Genomic DNA, 23,271 nt, shown 5'->3' with positions numbered 1-23,271 from the left:
AAAGGATCTGCCAGGCACTACGTCTGTGGATACTCCCAGGATTAATCAGTCGACACCTGAGGCCAGACCTCTTAGACTGACACCGGCTCCCACCAATCAGGGTGGCAGGCTCAGGAGTGGGAGAGCCTATCGCGGCCTGGTCAGTCGGAGTTAACTCCGCCCCCTGTCCATTTATACCTGCCGTTTTCTCTTCCTCATTGCTTGTGATTCTTCTTGGATTCCTGGCCCCACTGCTGCCTCGCTCCAGCCTGCTTCTGCCTTGCTTCAGTTCCCGCTTATTCTGCTTCGCTCTGCCCCTGGCTTGCTTCCTGCTCCGTGCTCTGCGTTTGTATACTCCACTACATCCTGATCCTGACTGGCTCGTTCACCACTCCGTTTCCTCACGGTGTTCCGTGGGCTACTGCCCCTTCCCTTGCTTGTTCCCTGTTTGTATCCCCTTGCACTTAGTCAGCGTAGGGACCGCAGCCAAGTTGTACCCCGTCACCTAGGGCGGGTCGTTGCAAGTAGGCAGGGACAGGGCGGTGGGTAGATTAGGGCTCACTTGTTCCCTTCACTTCCTTTCTGCCATAACAGCTCCTTTCATTTTTATTGAACTCCGGAAGTCCGAGGTTTCTCATGGAGAACTTCGGGGACTTCAGGTCCCCCGTTCTCCTTATCGCTGCCAGCGATCACACATGTATCCTCTACCCTGTGGATAGGGGACACATCTCTTTTGTAGGACAAACTATAGGCCGCTTTTTTTGGGATGGAGTATATATGGCGTTAACGCCACACAGCCCCCCTGTAGATAACACCATACAGACCAACCCCTGTAGATAACGCCATACAGCCCCCCCTGTAGATATCTACAGGGGTTGGTCTGTATGGTGTTATCTACAGGGGGCTGTGTGGCGTTATCTACAGGGGGGGCTGTATGGCGTGATCTACAGGGGGTTGTATGGCATTATCTACAGGGGGGTTGTATGGTTTTATCTACAGGGGGGACTGTATATGGCATTATCTACAGGAGGGCCGTATGGCGTTATCTACAGGGGGATTTGGGGCTGTATGGCGTTATCTACAGGGGGCTGTATGGCGTTATCTACAGGGGGCTGTATGGCGTTATCTACAGGGGGCTGTGTATGGTGCTATCTACAGGTTGCTGTGTATGGCGCTACCTACAGGGGGCTGTATGGTGCTATCTATAGGGGGTGCTGTGTGGCGGAATCTATAGGGAGGCACCATATACAACGGGAGGTTGTGTGATACCCAGGGGAGCGGGGGCTCCAGTCAAAAGTTTTCTATGGGGCCCAGTATTTTCTCCCCTGGAGGAGTCTAACTGCTATCATGTCTTTTATACAAGGCACACATATAGGGAAAATAACATTCTGCTCCCTTATCTCTTTCTATGTTTCTGTGTTTTCTCTTTCTGCCTCTCACACTGCTCCAGCTCATTGTCGTCTTGGGGACGCAGCGTATTTTTCAGATTTTGCCTTAAATGCATTTAGAGAGCCATACCTTTTTTATTTGTTTGCTTGATTTTTGTGTTTAGGGGTGTATTTGTTGGTATAACTTTTCAGTACATACCATGTAGCATTTACTTTAGATGCAAAAACCTAACTGGAATGTGGAAGAAATTCAGTTTTGACACTAGTTCTTAAAATGTAATGTTAAATAAATAAATATTTATATATATACACACACGTGTGTGTGTGTGTGTGTGTGTGTGTGTGTGTGTGTGTGTGTGTGTGTATACACATATGTATGTATAAGTTGTCTTTATTTTGTGAAATATTTTCTCTTTTCAAATATATATATATATATCTATATGTGTATTTGTGTATGTGTGTGTATATATATATATATATATATATATATATATATATATAAAATATGGAGACGGCTATCTTGTCTGAGTTACTGTTAACAGCATGTAGAGAGATGCTTTACAGCAGCCATAGATGCTTTACAGCAGCCATATGGACAATAGGAAACAATAGTCTGGAGCTGACCTATTTGACGTTAAGAGAAAGCTTTCTAGACATGCTCTGTGACTTGTTCAGAGATAATTGTGCAGGAAATGATGGGCGTGGAACTGTGGCCATCACCTATTGTAAATGGTGTGGAGCCTGAGTGATGGATAGATATATATATATATATATATATATATATATAAAATCTGCTGAGAAGTGATCCCTACTTAACAGGAAGTGTGTCTATTGTTAATCTCAGCAGTCAAAGTGAAAAATGCAATATTTTAGGATTTTTTTTTTTAATGCAGATCATAAGATAGAGAAAATTACAATTGCCAAAAAAATGTGTAACTCTGAAAAACCAAAGAAAATGCATCAACCATTATAAAATGTGTTCAATTGACAATGTTTATATCTGTAAGCAATACATTGAAATCATCTGTTTAATATATGGTTCCAAATAATGGAGTTTAACAAACTATTGTTTTTGCCACATAATGTACATTTACTATGTTTCTGTGATTTTTTTAAATAAAATAATAATAACTAGTATAAATTTACATTTTTGGACTCCATATGATCCATTTATAGCATAATTTCTAAAGTAAAATGGTTGCACAAAGCAAATTTAAGAGGTCTGTGTAGTAATGTTTTATTAACTCGGTGACGTGACATAATTGTACGTGACAGCCACCAAAGGGGGAGTATGGAGTTGGCTCACATGCTGAAACGGCTCCATACTGAGTGGGTGTCGGCTGTAACAGACATAACTATGATCCCGGTTCTTTTAACCACTTCGATCGCCCCCTAGATAGTGACTGCAACGTCTAAGCCATTAGAAAGGAAGTCGGCCCCTCTGACAGACCATCAGGCAGTCTGGGGCTGTCATGGCAGTCTGGGGCCTAATGAAGGCCCCCAGGTCGGCCATCTTTGGGCTTCTATAAAGACATACCAGAGGTCAACGATCGCTAGGGGTAATTTAAAACTAAATTCAATAATAGGTCATTTTTTGATGAAAGATTCTCTTTAAACACCTTAAATTATATTTTAAGTTTATTGTACGGGTTTTAACGATTAAGGGGATAAAAATTATCTGTGTATTTTTTCATGCTTTAAGACTTTGAATAAAATGTTTTCTTTCGTTTTTGTCCCACAAGGGGACTTTTACTTTTCCATTTAATTATTATTATTATTTTTTTCAAATGCATTTGAATACCTATTGTACTCCTCCATGTGTGCATGTAAAATTCTCCGGTAACTGTTAGGGCATGCCTCCGGTTAGGACCCAGGACTGTCTCTTAAATCAGTTAGGAATGACAATCAGGTATCAGAGACCCTCCCCCATCCTTTGTGTTGCCGCAAATGCTATCAAGACACCACAAGGATTAAACAGCCAGGATTAAAGACTCGAGCACATCTACCAGGGCCCCATACAGCTAAATTGTTTGGGCCCCCCTACCGTGACACCGCCCGTTATCGATACTCCGTCCAACACCATATCAAGCTCTTTGTGTGATACATAACTAAATAACTTTTTATTTGGAAGAAAGATTTTGAAGCCTGCAACCACGACAAGGTAGACTCTTTTGGCAAGGCCCTACTTTACGCTAACGTAAAAATATGCAGACTTTATTCCTTTTTCTGCAGATTTAATGAATATAATACTTAAAGGGGTTTCCCTGCCCCTAAAAATGTATGCCCTATCCTCAGGATAGGTTATCAATTGCTGATGGGTCGGGGTCCAACTACCAGGACCCCCGCCGATCAGCTGTTTTGAAGGGAGTGCAGCGCTTGTACGAGCGCTGCTTCCCCTTCATTTCTACTTGCTCTCTGAGAATCGTCGACACAGATGTAGTGCAGTTCAGAGTATTGCAGCCTTCTCACATTCACATTATTGCAGTTTTTTCCCAATTAAGTGAATCGCCGCTACATCCGTTACAATTTTGTTCAAATCTCATCCACTCTGCTTCTACTGTTATACGCTGCAGATTTTCTGCAATTAAATGTGTTGCATAAAATTTGCAGTGTTCGCGCCTAGTGTGTTCCTACCCTAACCATAAGGCCCAGTTTAGAGTTTTTGGGCCTTGATATTGACTCGGACACTGCGTCAGAATCCGCGTAAAAAAACTTCCATAACCGCCTCCCATTGATTTCATCTGAAATCGCAGAAAAATAAAAAGCAGCATGTCCTTTCTTGCCGTGGTTCCGCCTCTGACCTCCCATCGAATTCAATGGGAGGCAGAAAATGAATTTTTCGCTGCGTTTTTTGTCTGCTGTCCTAAATCGCCGCTGGCAAAAAACGCAGCAGAAAACGCGGCAAGATAGTGTGGGCAGGTCAAAATCTGCCTCAAAATTCTCTAAGGAATTTTGAGACAGATTTTTTTCTGCCTGCAAAATACTCTGAGTGAACAGGGCCTTACTTAATCAGCACTTTCAGACTTACTTAGAGCTTCTGGCTTCCGCCTCTGTCAGGCGATGTCTCCCAGGTCCAGTCCTTCACCTCCAGGCTCCAGAAAATGGCGGGGATGGGAGAACGCCTGCCGCCGTGCTACAAATTGACTCCTCCCCCTCTCCTTACGCAGCTACGCTCTGGAGGAGAAGGAGGAGGCAGCCCAGGTGCGTCGTGTGTGCTCGTGCGTTCGCGGGAGCGCGCAGGCGTCCGTGGTTGTGCGTGGTAGCTCACAGTTGCGTGCGATCGGTTGGTGTTTGAGGGGGGGCTTGCAGCTCACGACTTTCTTTTGGTGAAAAGAACGTGCCCCATTGCAGGGGCCTGTTTTTTTCTACCAAAGGCAAGTGTCGGCAGTTGCCGGGCCCCCTTTCAATTAGGTTTGGCCAGGCCCCTAACACTAGTACTGCCCTGATGGCGGCCATGACATCTGTGCCACTGCGATCATGGCACCATAAGTGTACAGCGCTGAGCAATAAGTACAAGCTCCCAGTGCCGTACATTCAACGCACATTGGTTTAACTTGCCGTCATTAGCGATGGGACAGATCATGCGTCCAGGTCTTGTAGTGGACGAATAAAGGTATCAGAACATTATCCATTTTATGAGGACTTGGGGGAAAGGCTGCAAAGGATGTATGACAGTCTGCCTAGATTGGGTCTAGTGGCCAATATAACATTCACGGACCAGATGTAAGTACTGATGTATGAATGTGGTTACCAGTTTCATGACGTGTGCGCTTGATTACTGTGATAAGTGACCCTGTGAAATAACTAGTTCAGTGCCCACACGTGCTATGGGGTTTTCAACATGATTCATAATGGTGATATTATTATGATTATTATTATTTAGTACTTTCATATAAAGAATGTTTTTATTCTACAGTATTATCTGAACATATAAGATTTCTATATTGTAACTTGATGGTCTCAAGCCCAGTTTAGAAGTAGAAATAATTTGGCTATTGTTTGGTAACCTTTAGTTGGTATAAACAGTATAACATGTTAGCTTCTAGAAGACCAAATGTATAGCTTTATATAAATATTATCACTGCTATAAGTATTTTAGTGCTGATAATGGATATGCCCTGTATATTAAAGCCTTTATTACTATCTCTTCCAGATCAGTGTACAGTTACTCGCACTTACTTGTTTCTGCATAAGTTTTGGTTTTTCAGCACCATTTATTACTTTGGCAACTGGGCATTCATTGGCGTAAGTACCTACCCTTATCTATATATCCTAAACGTCTAGTGAATTTAGTACATACAATGAATGCTCACCGTTTTGTCATGGGGGTATATTGTTTTCAGTTGACATCCCTAAGGGAGCATCGGATTGACGTGTTAGTTTAGTTCATAAAAATTCTTTATAGATATTCCTGTGACAACTAAGGATCTAACCAGGAAAAATAAACCCTATGAAATATCGAATTTTGACGTTCTATCAAATAAATTTGTCTCTTGACATTCGTTATTTCTGAGCAGAGTTTACTGTTTTTAAAGGGATCCGGTGACCGTCTCATTTCTGTAGGGACTGGCAATAATGAATGCAGCACCATAGTTCTTTTTCAGGCATCTTATCTACCTTCCTCCATATTGAAACAATGTCAAGCCGAACGGTCATGCTTATGCTGGAGTTTGGGCTGATATCTTTTAGTGTTGGCAAACAACTATCATATGTTTCGTGCCAGCTTAAGATGCATTTACCTAAGACATTGTTTTATTAGAGTCTAGAAAACCCCAAAAGCATGCAGATAGCATACTGAACTTGTTAATGGAGGCAATGCATCATGGCATCATAATGAATTGCCATAGGTTTTACCATAGCACGAAAGGTAAACTTACTGGGTTATTACATGCATACCGGAAAGGCTTATTTCACTCTACTGCATCTCCAGTACAAAATATTCTGCTGCGTAAACTTGTCCCTCAAGTCTTGTCATGTTACATTTTAGGTTTTCTTTATTGGATTCATTGTCTCCTGCTGCAAAGGAAAGAAATCTGTTATTGAAGGAGAAGTAGAAGATGATGATTCTGATCTAAGTGATGATGACGAGCCTTCACATATATATACATAATATGCAGCATTGCTATGCTCTGTGCAAAAGCAGTTTTACTGTAAGTTTAAAATATAGTTAAAAAAACAGATGTATTTTTAATTTATGGTTGAAAAGTAATTGATGTGTAAATATGTTATGGGTTGAAACAGTCTTCGTGTTACTAATTATTTGTTTCAGGTACTTAAATTATATACAAAATACTGCATCCAAGGCTGAAAATGTACATAAGCCTAAAATGTGTTCAACTATGCACTAAAAGAAACTGATGCCAATGCACACCTTTCATTGTACCCCATAGCTACCCTTCACAGAGTTCCAATTATATCCATTAATCTATGTCTAATAGTTAATGATTAGTTTTTTGTTTTTTCAAATGGCATTTTTTTTCTTCCAAGCTACTGACACTTTAATTTATCAAATAAATTGACATTTGCAAAATTTTATAGATGACTAATAAAACCTTACGATGTCTTGAACTATAATTTCTAAGGTCCATTTTTTTGTTTGTGTGTCTTATATAACTAGATCTTCTATACTATGTAAGTATTATAGATATAGGATTATACTAAAATAACTACTTATATGTTCTCCAGAAAAAAATCTCCAACATGGGTACAAAAAGCAAAAAGTAGAGGCAGCACTCCAAATTGTGAATAAATAAAGTGGTGTGTTTTATTTACCCCAGCAACGTTTCAATCCAACTCGATGGGATCTTTCTCAAGCCAAATATTGGGTACAATAGGTATTAAAGGGAATCTGCACACAAAGCTAAAGTTTCCAGTGTGTACCGTTAAGAATTTCCATGTGACCACTTTATACAGTACCTCTTCTTTTTCCCTGCTGCTTTTAGCACTAGATATTCGATCCGCCGCACCAAGGCCGTTGCACAACAACAATCTGAATCTGGCTTCGATTACACTCTTTTTCTTAAGTAAATAGCTATAAGCCTGTGTATAGAGGGAGACTGCAACAGACCGGAATAGATGGTAGGATGCAAGTACGCATGTATGGGACGGTCTAAACTCCTAATTATAAGTCCAGGAAGATAGTAGAGGCAACAGTATTTGTTTCAATATAGCGCTTTTTTTGTGCCCAAAGTGGCATACAAAGTCTCAGCAGCAACATTTCGACCCGTTCGAGGTCTTGAGAAAGACTCAGCCAATGGATGGGCAGCCAGTAGAAAGGACTGACCAAGTGATTGACATTAGAGGTATAAGAGGAGAGGTAGATTAGTTATGAGGCAGAGTTAAAGGGGTTCTCTAGAACATTAACATTGATCAATGTTTAATCAGTAAGGATTCGACCTCCGCGTTACCCACTGGTCAGCACAATGAAGGGGCTGTAGCCCTCGGCTGTGCCCTTTTATTATTTACAGAGGCACAGTGGCTTGTCTGTACAATCTGATGTGACCTCGTACTGCAGCTCGTCCCACTAGAATGAGTTGAGCTGGAATACCAGGCACAGCCGCCCGTAAAATGAGCAGTGCATGGCAAATGGATTCTCTTTGTTCTTTAAATTGTTCTGTAATGCACTTCCTCCTGAGATACTTACTAGGCAAAAAAACGGTGTGTCTTTTAAGATAATGAAATTTGATTCACAGAGATTAAAAAAATGTTTTAGCTATTTAATAAATAAGGACCAGGTCATCTGCAACTGGTTTCATGACCCACTTTTACGTTTAAAGCATATTGATAAGAGATGAGCGAATTAGAGGATATTCAATTTGCTAATGTTTTACTGAAGGGCAAGTTTACTATTACAAAGCCGTATTTCCCTTACATGAGACAATGGAGGCTGAAATAGGGATCTGTATCAAAGTACACTACATGGCCAAAAGGATGTGCACACCTGACCTCTGCACCCATATGAACTTTTTAGTCATCCCACTCCAAAACCATAGGTGTTAATATGGGTTTGCCCCCCCCCCCCTTTGTGGCTTAAACAGCCTCCACTCTTCTGGGAAGGTTTGTGTAAATTTAATTGGGTTTCACAGCGTGTTGACTGCATTTATTCTGCATTTTTTTCTAAAATGTTGCAACAAGAAGCTGTAAGCGATCACTGCAGGATAACTTTGGCCCCTTCTATTTAACTCCTTAAATGCCACGATCAATAGCCCCACGGCATTTAAGTGGTTTGGTCACCTGATGAGTTGCCATGGCAGCCTGGTGCCTTACAAAGGCCCCAAGCCTGCGATGGCTGAATGCCTATTAGGCCGTGCACAGAAGTAAATATAAAAAAATAACAACTTTTTTTTATTTTTAGAAAAAGTGGTTATATTTTGTATAAGGGTAAAAAAAAAACACATATATGGTATTACCGCAATCGCAACGACCCGAATAATAAAGCTAATGTTCTATAAACCACATTGGGAAGGCCGTACAAGATTTAAAAAAAAAAAAAAAACAACGGCGGAATTGCTTATTTTTCCATCCCTGTCCAAAAGGAAGAATAATAAAAGTTAATAAGTGCCATGAACCAATAAAAACTACATCTCATCCCGCAAAAAATAAGCCCACATACAGTACGGTTACAAAAGTTATGGCTCTCGGAATGTGGTGATGCAAAGACAAATGATTAAAAAAATGTTTTTATTATGCAAAATTAGTCATACATAAAAAACCTCTGCATATTTGGTATCGCTGTAATCAATCCAACCTATAGAATAAAAATAACCTTTTATTTACACCGCACTGTAAATATTGTAAATTTAAAACGCAAGTCAATGGTGCCATTGGAAAGTGCAACTCCTCCTGCAAAAAAAAAGTCCTCAAACAGCTGTGTCAATGGAAAAATAAAAAACTTATAGCTCTGAATGTGGCGATGCAAAAATGAAAACATTTCTCCAGGCTTTAATGCCAAAATAGACTTGGTACTTAAGGGGCTTAGATTGAATGTATTATTTTTAATATACTGAATGAATGGTGGTATGGCTTTCACATCGCGCCCCCACACAAGCAGGTGGTCATTGATGTAACCACTATAACACACAAAACATTCAATAAAAGGGCTATGTAAGGAAAAGATAAATTCTTCCTCACACTAAGCTATAAAGAGGTGGTCTGGGGATGGAGAAAATGTTTACCCCCATCATCAAAACTAGAAAAAACTCTGTTTGAGTAGATAGACTACTGACATAAGGATGAATACCCACAATGTATCTGTGTATGTGCGATACTTCTACAGATGATGTGCAACGTGCAACTGCCAAATTGTGTTATATACATAAGTATAGACAATCCACATCACATGTCACCAAGCAAAAGCTTATATCCCATTCAAAATTATGGAGTGTTTTCATAACTTTTAGTCGAAAGGATCAATGCCGGAGATGATGGAATTGAGAAATGGAGGGAATATCTTCGTATGGATTTTAGCAGTCCATGAATAATGGGTGTAACTGGACAATCTACCTTGAGATAGCCAATTTCCTTTTCAGTGAGAACTCCGAGGGTGAAGCCCACTTCTAAGAGTGTTATAAGGGAGTTGCTAAAGCTGACAATGGGATTCAAGTTTTAGGCTATGTTCACACTGGGTATTTTGCCGAGTTTTTTGACGCGGAAACCGCAGCGCAAAACTCGGCAGAAACGGCCCGAGAACGCCTCCCATTGATTTCCCATTGCCTCGCGGGAAAAAGAAGCGACATGCCCTATCTTCGGGCGCCTCCGCCTCTGACCTCCCATTGACTTCAATGGGAGGCAGGAGAAAACGTATATCTCGCTGTTTTATGCCCGCGGCGCTCAATGGCTGCGGGCGAAAAACGGCGCGATAATTGCCGCGAAAATCGGCGTGCAGGGAGAGGAATATCTGCCTCAAAGTTCCAAACGGAATTTTGAGGCAGATATTCCTCCCCCAAAATACTCCGTGTGAACATAGCCTAAATATGCAGAAGATGTAATAGATTAGTACAAATGCAGAATGATGGATTGTGAAGAAAAAAAAAAAAATACATGGTACCACCATTCTTGTTAAAAAAAAATAACAATTATTTTCTTGGGTTAAAGCTGGCCAATTTTTTTTTATATTTTTAGCCTATCAGGCATTTTCTGGCAACCAGAAATACTTAATATTACACAACAGGATATCAGAAATAGATTGTTCATTGGCAGTAATATATAGCTGATCTATGAAGCATTGCAATATCTTAATTTTCCTTCTATATTTTGGTACTATATTTCCAAATATACTTCAATACACATTTTCTGCAGAATAAAACTAACAGGATCTCATCAGTTTCCTACAAGCTAGGTATTTTATTGCAATTTTCATGCCATCTGTATTCACACTTTGTATCAATCTGTTTTTGCTGCTCTTGATCCTGAAATACCAATTATGTTACAAATGTATTTTTTATTAATTTCATATGAAATTGTTCTTCAAATGGGCAGATAGCAAGAACTATTGCCAAATATGCCATGTTTTATTATTGTAAAAAAGCTAAAGAATTAAGTGACTTGACCAATATAAAGAGCATGATTAATCGCTAATAATATTCTTTGGATAATTTGACAGGCCTGACCAGGAGCAGTATTGTAATAACCCCATCTGTTGCAGCTGTGTGAAAGACCAGTAGTTATTGGGAAAACTCTATCAAATATAAAGGGCCCTTGTTGCCAGTAGCAGCTAGAATTCAGCTATCCTTATCTAAGCTGCACTGGTAGAATTGTTGACTCTTTAAAACAATGACATGCTTAATTGTGTTTTAAAAGAATGGTATTTTTCAAAAAGGAAAAAATATATAATATATATCATATAATAATGATTAAAATAAAACTATAAGGATAACCAAGCAATAAAAAATGTTATAGCTGTAAAACCTGCATAGGGCAAAATACTGTAGTGTTAAAGTGGTTGTGCTAAGATAGACATTTGTTTACCTATCCACAGAGTAGGTAATAAATGTTTAATCGCTGTGGGCCCCACTGTTGAGACCCCCACCAATCACTGAAATGTGGGTCCCGAGCCCCCGTTCTTCCTCTTCTGTACTACTGCAGTGAGGAGGAGCTTGAATGGGGTGGTGCGTGAGCATGCACTGTACTCGGCTTTCTCCGTTCGTCCCATAGACACAGAATGGAGTGGCTTCACAAATACTAGAACGGGGAGCTCGAGACCCGGTTCTCCTCTGAACGGTGTGGGACCCCCAGTGATCAGATATTTGTTACCTACCCTGTGGATAGGTGATTGATGTCTATCTCTGCACATCCCCTTTAATGTATAATTTCAATGTATTAAGAGCTGAACGCATTCAGATCATCCATGGTAAGAATCTATTTGTATCCAATACACTCTGTAGACATGTGGAAACTAACGTAATAATTATGAAATTGACGATTTGACTAATCAAAATAATAAAAAATTTTACCACTAGTTTTTTTTTGTTTTTTTTTTATTACGAATGACATTAGAAAATATTTTATCTGGAATTTTGTAAAGAAAATGGACATTTGAAATTAAAAGGTATTCCATCACGATCAGTATGGTCCACAAAAGTTGTTAGTATTATTGCATAGTAAAATTTTTCTTCAAGGTCCTGAATGCAAGAAAATGTGCAAACCGTGAAGTGTTTCAAAATATCTGAGTAACACTTGTAGGAAGTAAGAGCAATATGTCTAGAATGAATGAGGGACGGGAAGGACTCCTTTTATCAATACTGCAAACTCATAACTATGAGTCCGCTGTATTCTTTATTATGCTCTATTACCCAAGTGGCACAATAATGTTTGGGCTAATAGTGCAGTAGACCTGTCCCCATACTATGCTGCCCTTGCATAGAACACCATTATATAATGACAGATCCGCTTTAACCTCAACTCTAGGTAGTTTTGTCTTGGTTTCATTCTATGGATATGAAGGTACACGCAATAAAATCTTCCATTTTAAATAATAGGGTTTAAAATTGTGCAGCACCATTGAAAAACTGATTGTAATGTATAGAGCGCTACAGTACCAACACTAAAACTAGAAATTATTGGGAAAAGTAAACAGAAAAAATTGTCAACCGTGTTTGTCAGTATGTATGATTTTCTGCAAGTTACTGAAAAATCTTTGTAAATCTTTCAGAGAACACATGTTGATCTCCTCCTGATCCTTTTTGTCTGGAAGATAGGTAGTGGGGCTTAGTGACAGGTCCTCTTTAACAATGTCATATAAGTTGAACTGGTTAACTGACCTGAAAAGCGCTGTCTCCCTGATTCCAGCACTGTTTAATCAGCGTGAGAAAGCTTGAGGGTAGTTCCCATCCTGTTGGCTAACTACATCAAATTAGCATATAGCAGGGGTCTCAAACTCGGAATGTTGACGGGCCGCATTACTTTCAAATTTGATACATTACAAAATTATTGTTAAGCAATTAGTTATTTGAACTACTATAATAATACTACATTACTATAATATTACATTACTCTAATAATATTACTATAAGAATACTACATTACTATAATAATAGCGCTAGGTTTGAATTTAATGGAAATTTGCGAGTTGTCTCCACGTGCTTATTTCAACAATCCAGTTTTACAGTTTAAGTGCCACTAAATGCAGTCTGGCGGCTCAGTTCGCAGCTTTGGTAGACACACAAATGTCAAGATTAGACCGCCCTTTTTTAGACACTGCCACAGTGCCCTCTGTAGATACTACCAAAGTGCCCTCTGTAGATACTACCACAGTGCCCTCTGTAGGTAATACCACTGTGCCCTCTGTAAATAATGCCACGGTGCCCTCTGTAGATAATGCCACACACCCCTAGATAATGCCACAGTGTCCTCTGTAGATACTGCCACACACCCACCTGTAGATGCTGCCACAGTGCCCTCTAGATGCTGCCACAGTGCCCTCTGTAGATGCTGCCACAGTGCCCTCTGTAGATGCTGCCACAGTGCCCTCTGTAGATGCTGCCACAGTGCCCTCTGTAGATGCTGCCACAGTGCCCTCTGTAGATGCTGCCACAGTGCCCTCTGTAGATGCTGCCACAGTGCCCTCTGTAGATGCTGCCACAGTGCCCTCTGTAGATGCTGCCACAGTGCCCTCTGTAGATGCTGCCACAGTGCCCTCTGTAGATGCTGCCACAGTGCACTCTGTAGATGCTGCCACAGTGCCCTCTGTAGATGCTGCCACAGTGCCCTCTGTAGATGCTGCCACAGTGCCCTCTGTAGATGCTGCCACAGTGCCCTCTGTAGATGCTGCCACAGTGCCCTCTGTAGATGCTGCCACAGTGCCCTCTGTAGATGCTGCCACAGTGCCCTCTGTAGATGCTGCCACAGTGCCCTCTGTAGATGCTGCCACAGTGCCCTCTGTAGATGCTGCCACAGTGCCCTCTGTAGATGCTGCCACAGTGCCCTCTGTAGATGATTCCACAGTGCCCTCTGTAGATGATTCCACAGTGCCCTCTGTAGATGATTCCACAGTGCCCTCTGTAGATGATTCCACAGTGCCCTCTGTAGATGATTCCACAGTGCCCTCTGTAGATGATTCCACAGTGCCCTCTGTAGATGAGTCCACAGTGCCCTCTGTAGATGATTCCACAATGCCCTCTGTAGATGATTCCACAGTGCCCTCTGTAGATGATTCCACAGTGCCCTCTGTAGATGATTCCACAGTGCCCTCTGTAGATAATGCCACACACACCCCTTGTAGATAGTGATGTATGGACAGTGATGTCAGGGGCTTTCCCAGAGCTGGAGTGCCGGAGCAGAGCCGCTTCTAGCACTCTGCCTGGGATTCCAACTCTGCTCATGACATCACTGTTCATATATGGACAGAGATGTCAGGGGCAACCCCAGAACTGGAGTCCCGAGCAGAGCGCTACTAGCGATCCTACTGGGACTCCAGCTGTGCTCCTGACATCACTGTCCAGCTCTGGGGAAACTCTAGACATCGCTGTCCATATGTGGACAGCGATGTCAGGGGATTCCACAGAGTCCTGGAGCAGAGTCTATGCGAGCGCGCTGCCCAGGGGCTCCGCTCTGGGGACATCGATGTCAGGGAATTCCCCAGAGTCCCGGAGCAGATCCTATACTAGCGGCTCTGTGTCCCGCGGGCCGCAGATTACAGCCTATGGGGCCGCATGCGGCCCCGCGGGCTGCGTTCTTGAGACCCCTGGCATATAGAGAGCCAACGCAACAGTGGGCCATATTTATAGAACGGGGGGTCTAGGAAAAAAAAAAACGCTGCAATCCGTGAGACAGAGCTATTCAGGCCAGTTAACCAGTTCAACTTATTATCTAGTGACCGGTCCTCTTTTAGAAGGTGAGGCTCAGCGTTTGTGGTGGTCTATTGCAGAATGAGAAGTTGGGAAGCATTCTTCTGCAACCAGTTTTCTTACTGTCAGGCTTGTAAGAATCATGGGGAAATGGGCGATCTGGTACATATATAAAGGAATTCTTTGAATATTTTCAACAGGTTTTTTTTTTCCAAAAGTAGGTAAAATATGATCAAAAGAGGATATTAAAAAATATTTTTCTACTTTTTTTAACTTTCCATTCTTAGGGTTCCTTTAACAGGAAATGGCAGTGATTGTCTCTCACATACAAAGTGTGAAAATAGTTTCTCTTTCTGAAAGATCAACTAACAATTACAAATCATATGTCAAGGCCTCTGTTCCCCCACCGATGGCATCAGGTACTTACCTTCTCCCGGCTTCAACTTCCTCCTGGACAGCAGGAAGCCACCCACACTGGCCTTCTGCTGACGGACGTCGATGCTCTAATGTGCGTCCTAGAGCGCACACGCGCACTGACTCATGCCTTCTTTAAAGGTATAGCTAGTGGCAAATTAATTCTTCCTAGCTTTCCATGGATTTTTAAGGTCCTCCCTTTCCTTCCTCCTTTGGCAGACTAATTTGGTTTATACTAGTGTTCCTCAGCTATCTCATCTATCCTGTGTTTTGACTTCAGTCTGTAACTTTGACCATTGTCTGCCCTTTTGCTAAGTGACCCATGAGGAACCTGTGCCGCCTGCCCGTTCCATTTAATACGTGACCCGTTACGAACATTGCTGTCTTCACTGATTTTTTTCCTACACTACACTACGCTTACTGGCACTACACCTGTAACGTTGATTGTCATCAAGGGAGACTACTCTATGGGGTAGCGACCTGGGGTTCCACTGCAGTGAAGTAGAGATACCTGTATAGGGGTTAAAGAGTGATTACTTTGGGTTCACTTGGACTAAACCGAGGAAAGAAGTCTAAGTAGAATCCCTTGGTGACATAGTGGGTTCACAGCCCCTTAACAGAATCTCTACATGCACCATGGCAGTTTGCTCTGGCCTGTACCCCACTGAGTTTACTCTGCCAGAAGTCCCTTACCCGGCTCAAGAACTATCTAAACAACGTGTCCGCCAGGATCGTCTGTTTTAACTGTTACAGAACGTCTCCTATTAATGTCATAAAATTGCTCTTGTATCAACTGTGGCACCTATGCCACCACGTGTAGCTGCAGTATGTAGTCCTGAATCGCATCTACCTACTGCCCCATGACTGCAAGTTCTGTAGGGGTTTTTTAATCAATGCACAATCCATTTTTAGGTGATGGAACATCAATTGGCTTTAGAGCAGACTAAGGTTGCCTATACCCTCTCTATGTTGTCTGGTGAAGCGCTGGCCTGGGCATCTGCGTTATAGCAACAATCCGATTATGAACAATATTCAAGCATTCCTTGGAACTTTAAAAAAAAGTGTTGGAAGAACCTGGTCGGGCATAATATGTGGCCCAGTCATTTCTCAAGCTTTGTCAAGGAATCTCTACTGTTGAGCAATATGCTATTCCTTTTCGCATTTTCGCCACTGAACTACAATAAAACAACGAAGTTCTTGCAGCTACTTTCTGGGGAGGTCTGGCAGGCCACATGAATTAGCATGTTGGTACCTTTTTACAACATTGGATGATTTGATATCCTTGGCGAATGGTATTGATACCCTGTTCTGTCAGAGGCAACTTGAGATGGATCGTGCCCATCTGGCTCCCACCTTTTAGAGACTTCTTCTTGCTTCCACCTCTGCTCATCTGGACAAACCCATACAGGTGAAAATAATTAGGCTTTCTGCTGGGAAACGTTTAAGAAGACGCGCCAATAACCTGTGTCTTTACTGTGGCGGAATGACAAATTTTCTAAATAATTGTCTGGTGAGACCGGGAAACCACAATGCCTAGGGCAAGTAGGAGAGGCTCTTCTAGACAGTAAGTTTGCCTCTCTATACATCTCAGTTTATCCACTGCTGGAGTTTTCTTCACATTCCAAGCATTTCTGGATTCTAGCTCTGTAGGAAGCTTGTTCTGCCAATCCCTGGTTCTTCTCTATGAAATCCATGTGCTCCAACTGGACAAACCGCTTTCTATTTCTTCTGTGGATGGGAAATTAGTATCCATGGTTATTCACCAGGTCACCCAGCCTATCTCCATGCAAGTATGCGCACTTCACCATGAACTGCTGTCTATATATGTACTGAGAAACTAACTCACTCCTCTTCTCCTGGGTGTTCTTTGGCTTCCCAGACATTCTCCTGTCATTGACTTGACATCTGATCAGATAACTCGATGGGGAGAAACCTGTCATCAACGTCTGCCTATCATTCTTCTGCCAAGGCCTCATGTTATGGAACCTGCCCTGGACGGTTTGCCTAAACCTTATTCCAATTATACAGAAGATTTCTGTAAAAATCAAGCAAAAACTCTTCCACCACAAAGATCGTCTGATTGTACCATTGTCGTAATACCTAATTCTTCTCCTCGGGGTAGAGTATACCCTTTTTCAGTCCCTGAGATGGAAGCTATGTCGCAATACATCAAACAAATCCTGGAGAGCTGATTTATTTGCAAGTTTTCTTCTCCTGCTGGAGTAGGCTTCTTTGTTGAGAAAAAAGACGGTACCTTAAGGCCTTGTATTGATTATCGCAGTCTAAATTAACTTATTGTACAAAAAAGCAAATACCCTCTGTCGTTATTTTCAGAAATCTTTGGCCATTTACAAGGCGCCAAAGTTAGATTTACAAGGTACTTACACCATGGTTCATATCCATGAAGAAGATGAGTGGAAAACCGCATTTAACACGAGAAATGGACACTTTGAATACTGGTTATTCACTTTTAGTCTCTATAATGCTCCTGTGGTCTTTCAAGAACTAATTAATGACCTATTATGCAGCTGTGTTGTAGTTTATATTCTTGTTTTCTCCCCAGATCTATATACTTATGGCAAGCAAGTATGTCTGGTCCTGCAACGTCTAAGAGGGAATAATCTTTATGCCAAGCTTGAAAAATGTCTCTTTGAGAGATCCATTCTGCCCTTCCTTGGATATATTATCACTTATCAGGGACTTCAAATGGATCCAACTAAATTACCTGCAGTACTTAAGTGGCCACGTCCCCAATGATTCATAGCCATTCAACGTTTCCGGAGATGTGCCAGATACATGTATCAACAATGTATTCCTCATTTCTTTTCTCTGGTGGCACCCATCTCCGCTCTGACCAAAAGGGGAGTCAATGCAAAGATGTGGACACCTGAAGCTGAATCGGCTTTTCTCCGTCTCAAACAGACCTCCTCCTCAGACTCTGGTCTTTATAGACAGGATCCAAGTAAACCATTCATCCTGGTAGTGGATTCTTCCTCTGTAGTTTCTAAAAAAAAATACAATAAATAAATAAAAGATAATAGAAAAGCTACCTCTGGATTTTTCTACAAGGCCTTTTCTCCTGCCGAGAATAATTACAGCATCGGAGATCGCAAAAATTTTGGCCATTAAATTATCTCTTGAAGAATGAAGACATTTACTTGAGGGAGCACATCATCCAATCACTATTTATACTGATCACAATTTATACTGATCTTCGGACGGCACGTCTGAACGCTCGATAGGACTTGTTTTTCTCACAATTTAACTTCTTCCTCAATTATCGCTGATGCCTTGTCTCGCTCTTTTGACTCTGAAGATCATGATCTTCAACCTTGATTTATCATTGATCCCAGTCGTATTTTATCAGTGGTACATGCTGAGGTACTCCACATTCCCACCGGAAAAACATTTATCCCTCCAAGTGTACAAAAAACAATTCTTCATTGGGGTAATTTCTCCAAGTTCTCTAGACATTCTGGCATTCTGAAAATATTATATCTAGTTTTCTTCATTAGTGGTGGCCTTCTCTGTTCAGGGACATTAAAGATTATGTCAGAGTATGCACCATCTGTGCTCAAAATAAAATTGTACACCAAAGACCTGCTGGATTGCTTCATCCTTTGCCTGTACTTGATTTTCCTTGGATTCATATTGCTATGGATTTTATTCCGGACTTACCCTCTTTCTCATGTTATACAGTAATTTGGGTTGTGTTTGGCAGTTTTTTAAAGAAGGCACACGTCATTCCACGGACTGGTCTACCTTCAGCTATACATCTTGCTTCTCTCTTTATTAAACACATTTTTCACTTGCACGAAATTCATATGCATATAGTATCTGACAGCGGAATACAGTTCACTTCAAGTAAGTGCCAAAGTGCTCTCCAAAATACTGAAATTAAGTTGGACTTTTCATCTGTCTTCCACCCTCAATCTAATGGACACGTGGAACGGATCAACCAAGTATTGCAGAACTTTCTCAGAAATTCTCTCCTCTGCAAGACGACTGGACCAATCTCCTGTGGGCAGAATTTGTCTATAATAATCATACAGGGGAGTCTACGCAATCTACATTTCTTTCTGGTTTATGGGCAACATCTTAGAGTTACGCTACCAGTTCTACCACTGTCTGCAACTAATTTTTCTCATGCCCACTTTTTACGCAACTGGCAGGAAGCTAAAGACTCTGTTGCCATAGTAGTAGCAAGTTTCAAGAAAAATGTAGACAAAAAGCGCAGAATTCCTTCTCAATTTTTTCCTGGACACAAGGTCTGGCTGTCCTCCCAAAACATCCATCTGAGAACTCCATATTTAAAGTAACCTCCTCGGTTCATATGTCGTTCTGAAACAAATCTTTTATTCTATGTTTCCCCACAAGCCTAAACAAAGGAGGCTTAAGAGAAAGGCTACTGTCATGGCCTCCGTTTCACGCCGCTGGCATCAGGTACTTGCCTTCTCCCAGCGTCTTCTTCCTCCTGGTCAGCGCCACTTCTATACTTCAGTTCAGCGTCTTCCCACACTGCCGATGCTCTACTCTGGGTGCTGGTGTGCACGTGCTGATTCTAGCATTCTTAAAGTGCGTGCCAAATTAATTCTCCTCAGCTTTCCCTAAATATTTAAGTCTTTCCCTTTACTTCTTTGCCAGTGCAATTTGGCTCATACTAGTGTTGCCTGTGTTTCTAGTGTGCCTCCGCTATCTCGTCTATTGGATTCCTGTGTTTTGACCTCAGTCTGTAGCCGTCTTTACCTTGACTTTTACCGCATTAAATAAAGAGTGGCTAGATCCCTTATCTTGACTTTTTCAATGACCTTTCAATGGCTTTTGTTGTGTGATATCACGCTGCAGCAAGTTATCAGAGTCAAGTTAAAGATGGCTATGTCCATACCTTTAACCATCATTCTCTGCCCTGCCCTTTTGCTAAGTAACCTGTGCCAAACCTCTGCCGCTTGCCTGACCATTTGCTATGTGACCTGTTGTGAACATTGCCACCTGCCCATAGCTTTTGCTACACTAGATCGTGCTTACTGGGACTACACCTGCTATGTTGGCTGTCACCAAGGGAGACCACTCTAGGGGAACCCAAGGTCGCTACCCCCAGAGTAAAGTCTAGATTTCTGTATAGGGGTTAAACTGTGAATACCACAGGTGCTCTTAGACTCTGATCCCCGGTTTAGCCCCACGTCAAATCCATTGGTGACAAAGTAGGTTCACACCACACTTCACTGGCCCCGCAACAGAAACTCTATGGGCCCCATGACATCATAAAATATTTTTTTCATGGTTACCTACAATCAGATCTGGGCAGCAATTTGTCCTGAACCAGACTGGGAACTTTCCCTCCTTCATTAACAAATTTTGAATTTACATTTGAATAATGTACTATGCTATTTTATTATTTTTCAAAATCCAAAAACATTTGACTCCTATAAGGTTTCACAATATTACCATGCAACAAAATATTGACCTTTTATTTTATAGTCAACTATACCTATAATAAATTTCTAATGTCTAACTATACTGCAACTAACATTTGTCCTGCATCACTTATATTAGTCTTTCTCGATAAATTGGAATATCATCAAAAAGTTAATTTATTTCAGTATTTCAATTCAAAAAGTGAAGCTCATATATTATATAGATTCATTACACACACTGATCTATTTCCAGCGTTTTTTTCTTTTAATGTTGATGATTATGATAACCGTTAATGAAAACCCAAAATTTAGTGTCTCAGAAAATTAGAATATTATATAGGCCCAATTTCAAAAATGATTTTTAATACCAAAACGTTGGCCTACTGAAAAGTATGTCCAGTATATGCCCTCAATACTTGGTCAGGGCTACTTTTGCAGGAATTAATGCGGTGTGGCATGGAGGCGATCAGCCTGTGGCACTACTCTGAGGTGTTATGGAAGCCCAGCTTGCTTTGATAGAGGCCTTCAGCTCATCTGCATTGTTGGGTCTGGTGTCTCATCTTCCTCTTGATGATACCCCATAGATTCTCTATGGGGTTTAGGTCAGGTGAGTTTGCTGGCCAATCAAGCGCAGTGATACTGTGGTTATTAAACCAGGTATTGGTACTTTTGGCAGTGTGGGCAGGTGCCAAGTCCTGCTGGAAAATGAAATCCGCATCTCCATAAAGCTTTTCAGCAGAGGGAAGCATGAAGTGCTCGGAAATTTCCTGCTAGACGGCTGCGTTGACTCTGGACCAGTGGCGTAGCTATAGGGGTCGCAGCGGTCGCAGTTGCGACCGGGCCCCTAAGCCTGGGGGGCCCACGGGCCCCCGTTGCCATACAGCATGTTTTCTGATCTTCTGTGCCGTGAAGCCGGCACTTCCGGGTTACGGTCACATGGTACACTTAGTGTACCATGTGACCGTGTTGTCACGTGACACGGCTTCCAGACAGAGCAGAAGAGTCGGTGCGGAGGACTCCAGGTAAGCTGCAGTGTAATGTATTGTGTTGGAACGTTATGTATTGTAATGTAATGTATGTGATGCCTTGTAATGTATTGTGTTGTATGCGGTGGAGAGGGGGGGGGAGCGTTAAATCACAGCCCCCCCTCCTCCACCGCAAACTGCACAATACAGTATAGTACACATGAGTGTATGAGAGCGGGGCTGCGGCTGTGTAATACAGTCACTGCCCCGCTCCTGAGTCCTGACATGTGCGCGCCGTCAGGATGATGTGATGCGGCCGGCGCTGCACTAATGAGCGTCGGCACTGAAGGCAGAACATGGTGGGCGCGCTACAAAACACCCCCATGTTCTGTCCTCAATGCCTGAACCGCCGCTCATTAGTGCAGCGCCGGCCGCATCTCCTCATGCTGACCGCGCGCGCACTTATATCAGGAGCGGGGCAATGGCTGTATTACACAGCTGCAGCCCCGCTCTATAACGGCGGAGATCAGAGAAACCGCTCATCTCCGCCGCTATTCTCCTGAATGCTGCGATCAAAGCTGACTGCAGCATTCAGGGGAAAATGAGAAGGGGGGATGCCCCTGGATCGCGTCACAGGGAATTCCTGTGACGCGATTAAGGGACATACCATATATGGGCAGACAGCCCAGGGTCTGTTGAAGGACCCCAGGGCTGTCCTACCATATTTTCTGTTGTTAGGGCATACTGAGGTATGTCCTAACAACTGCCTGTGTGCTATCAGCACACAGGCTAATGTACTGGCATATAGCTATAGGCCTGTACATTGAAGTTTAAAAATAAAATAAAAACAAAGTAATGTTAAATAAAAAAAATACACATACACCTTTTTTATAATAAACATTAAAATAAGTCTCAATACATAAAACATACACATAATCGGTATTGGCGCGCCCGTAATAACCTGCACAACAATTTTTTTGCATCATTTATGATGGGTACTCTGTAAAAAAATAAAATAAAAATTGCTTTCTATCACTTAGGCCCCATTCACACGACCAGGCCCGCGATTGCGGGCACGGCCGGCCGCCGACTGCCACCCGCATTTTTGGGCCGTGCTCCCATACAAAGTATGGGAGAACGGCCCGCAAAATGCAAAAGGACGGACATGTTCCATAATTTTCGGAACATTTCTACGGCACGGACACCCATGAAAGTGAATGGAGATTATTTACAGCCGTGTGCATGGAGCCTAATTGTGAGGCACGAGGTGCGATGATGAATTTAACCTCCATGTGCCTCACATTAATAGTAATTAACCCCATCATGTACCTTACACATTAACCCATTATGACTGAGAAACATGATGAGGTTAATTACTATTAATGTGAGGCACATTCAAAATTCATCATCACACCTCGTGCCTCACATCAGAAAATGGAAGAACTTTTTTTTATTTTTTTATTACTGTTGGCAAAGTAAACGAAGTATCGGTATCGAAGTCCAAATTTTGGTATCGTGACATCCCTACACTGTGGGTCGCGTCCCCATGGGGGTTCGGGAGTCACTCACCGAGGTCCCGGTTCCAATCAATGCTGGAGCAAGGAGCTGACATCTCCTTGATCCAGCATTCCCTGTGCCGTGAGCGGCTCGACGCAGGCAGGCGGGATGTAGCGACATCATCGCGCCTGCCTGCGCTGAGTCACTCATAGTACACACCGGAGGAGGCGAAGGATCCTCCACTAGACGTGGGAACGGGGATAGGTAAGTAATTATGCACATATGGGGGCATTATACTGTATGGGGGGGCTGATATTGTGGGGGGGGGCAT

At 42.2% G+C, this 23,271-nt stretch overlaps 1 protein-coding gene across 1 annotated transcript in view; it reads left to right on the top strand.

Moving 5' to 3' along the window:
* LMBRD1 (LMBR1 domain containing 1) overlaps positions 1 to 6,941 on the top strand; it is a 205,278-nt gene extending 198,337 nt beyond the window's left edge. The window contains exons 15-16 of the mRNA XM_075864151.1: positions 5,521 to 5,612; positions 6,355 to 6,941. Of these exons, the coding sequence (XP_075720266.1) occupies positions 5,521 to 5,612; positions 6,355 to 6,477 (215 nt within the window). The 3' untranslated portion in view covers positions 6,478 to 6,941. The remainder of the gene's footprint in view (positions 1 to 5,520; positions 5,613 to 6,354) is intronic.
* Positions 6,942 to 23,271: the final 16,330 nt, after the last annotated feature.

Source organism: Rhinoderma darwinii, chromosome 4, assembly GCF_050947455.1.
Source record: "Rhinoderma darwinii isolate aRhiDar2 chromosome 4, aRhiDar2.hap1, whole genome shotgun sequence".
Lineage (NCBI taxonomy): Eukaryota > Metazoa > Chordata > Amphibia > Anura > Rhinodermatidae > Rhinoderma > Rhinoderma darwinii.
This window is presented reverse-complemented; position numbering and strand designations above follow the sequence as displayed.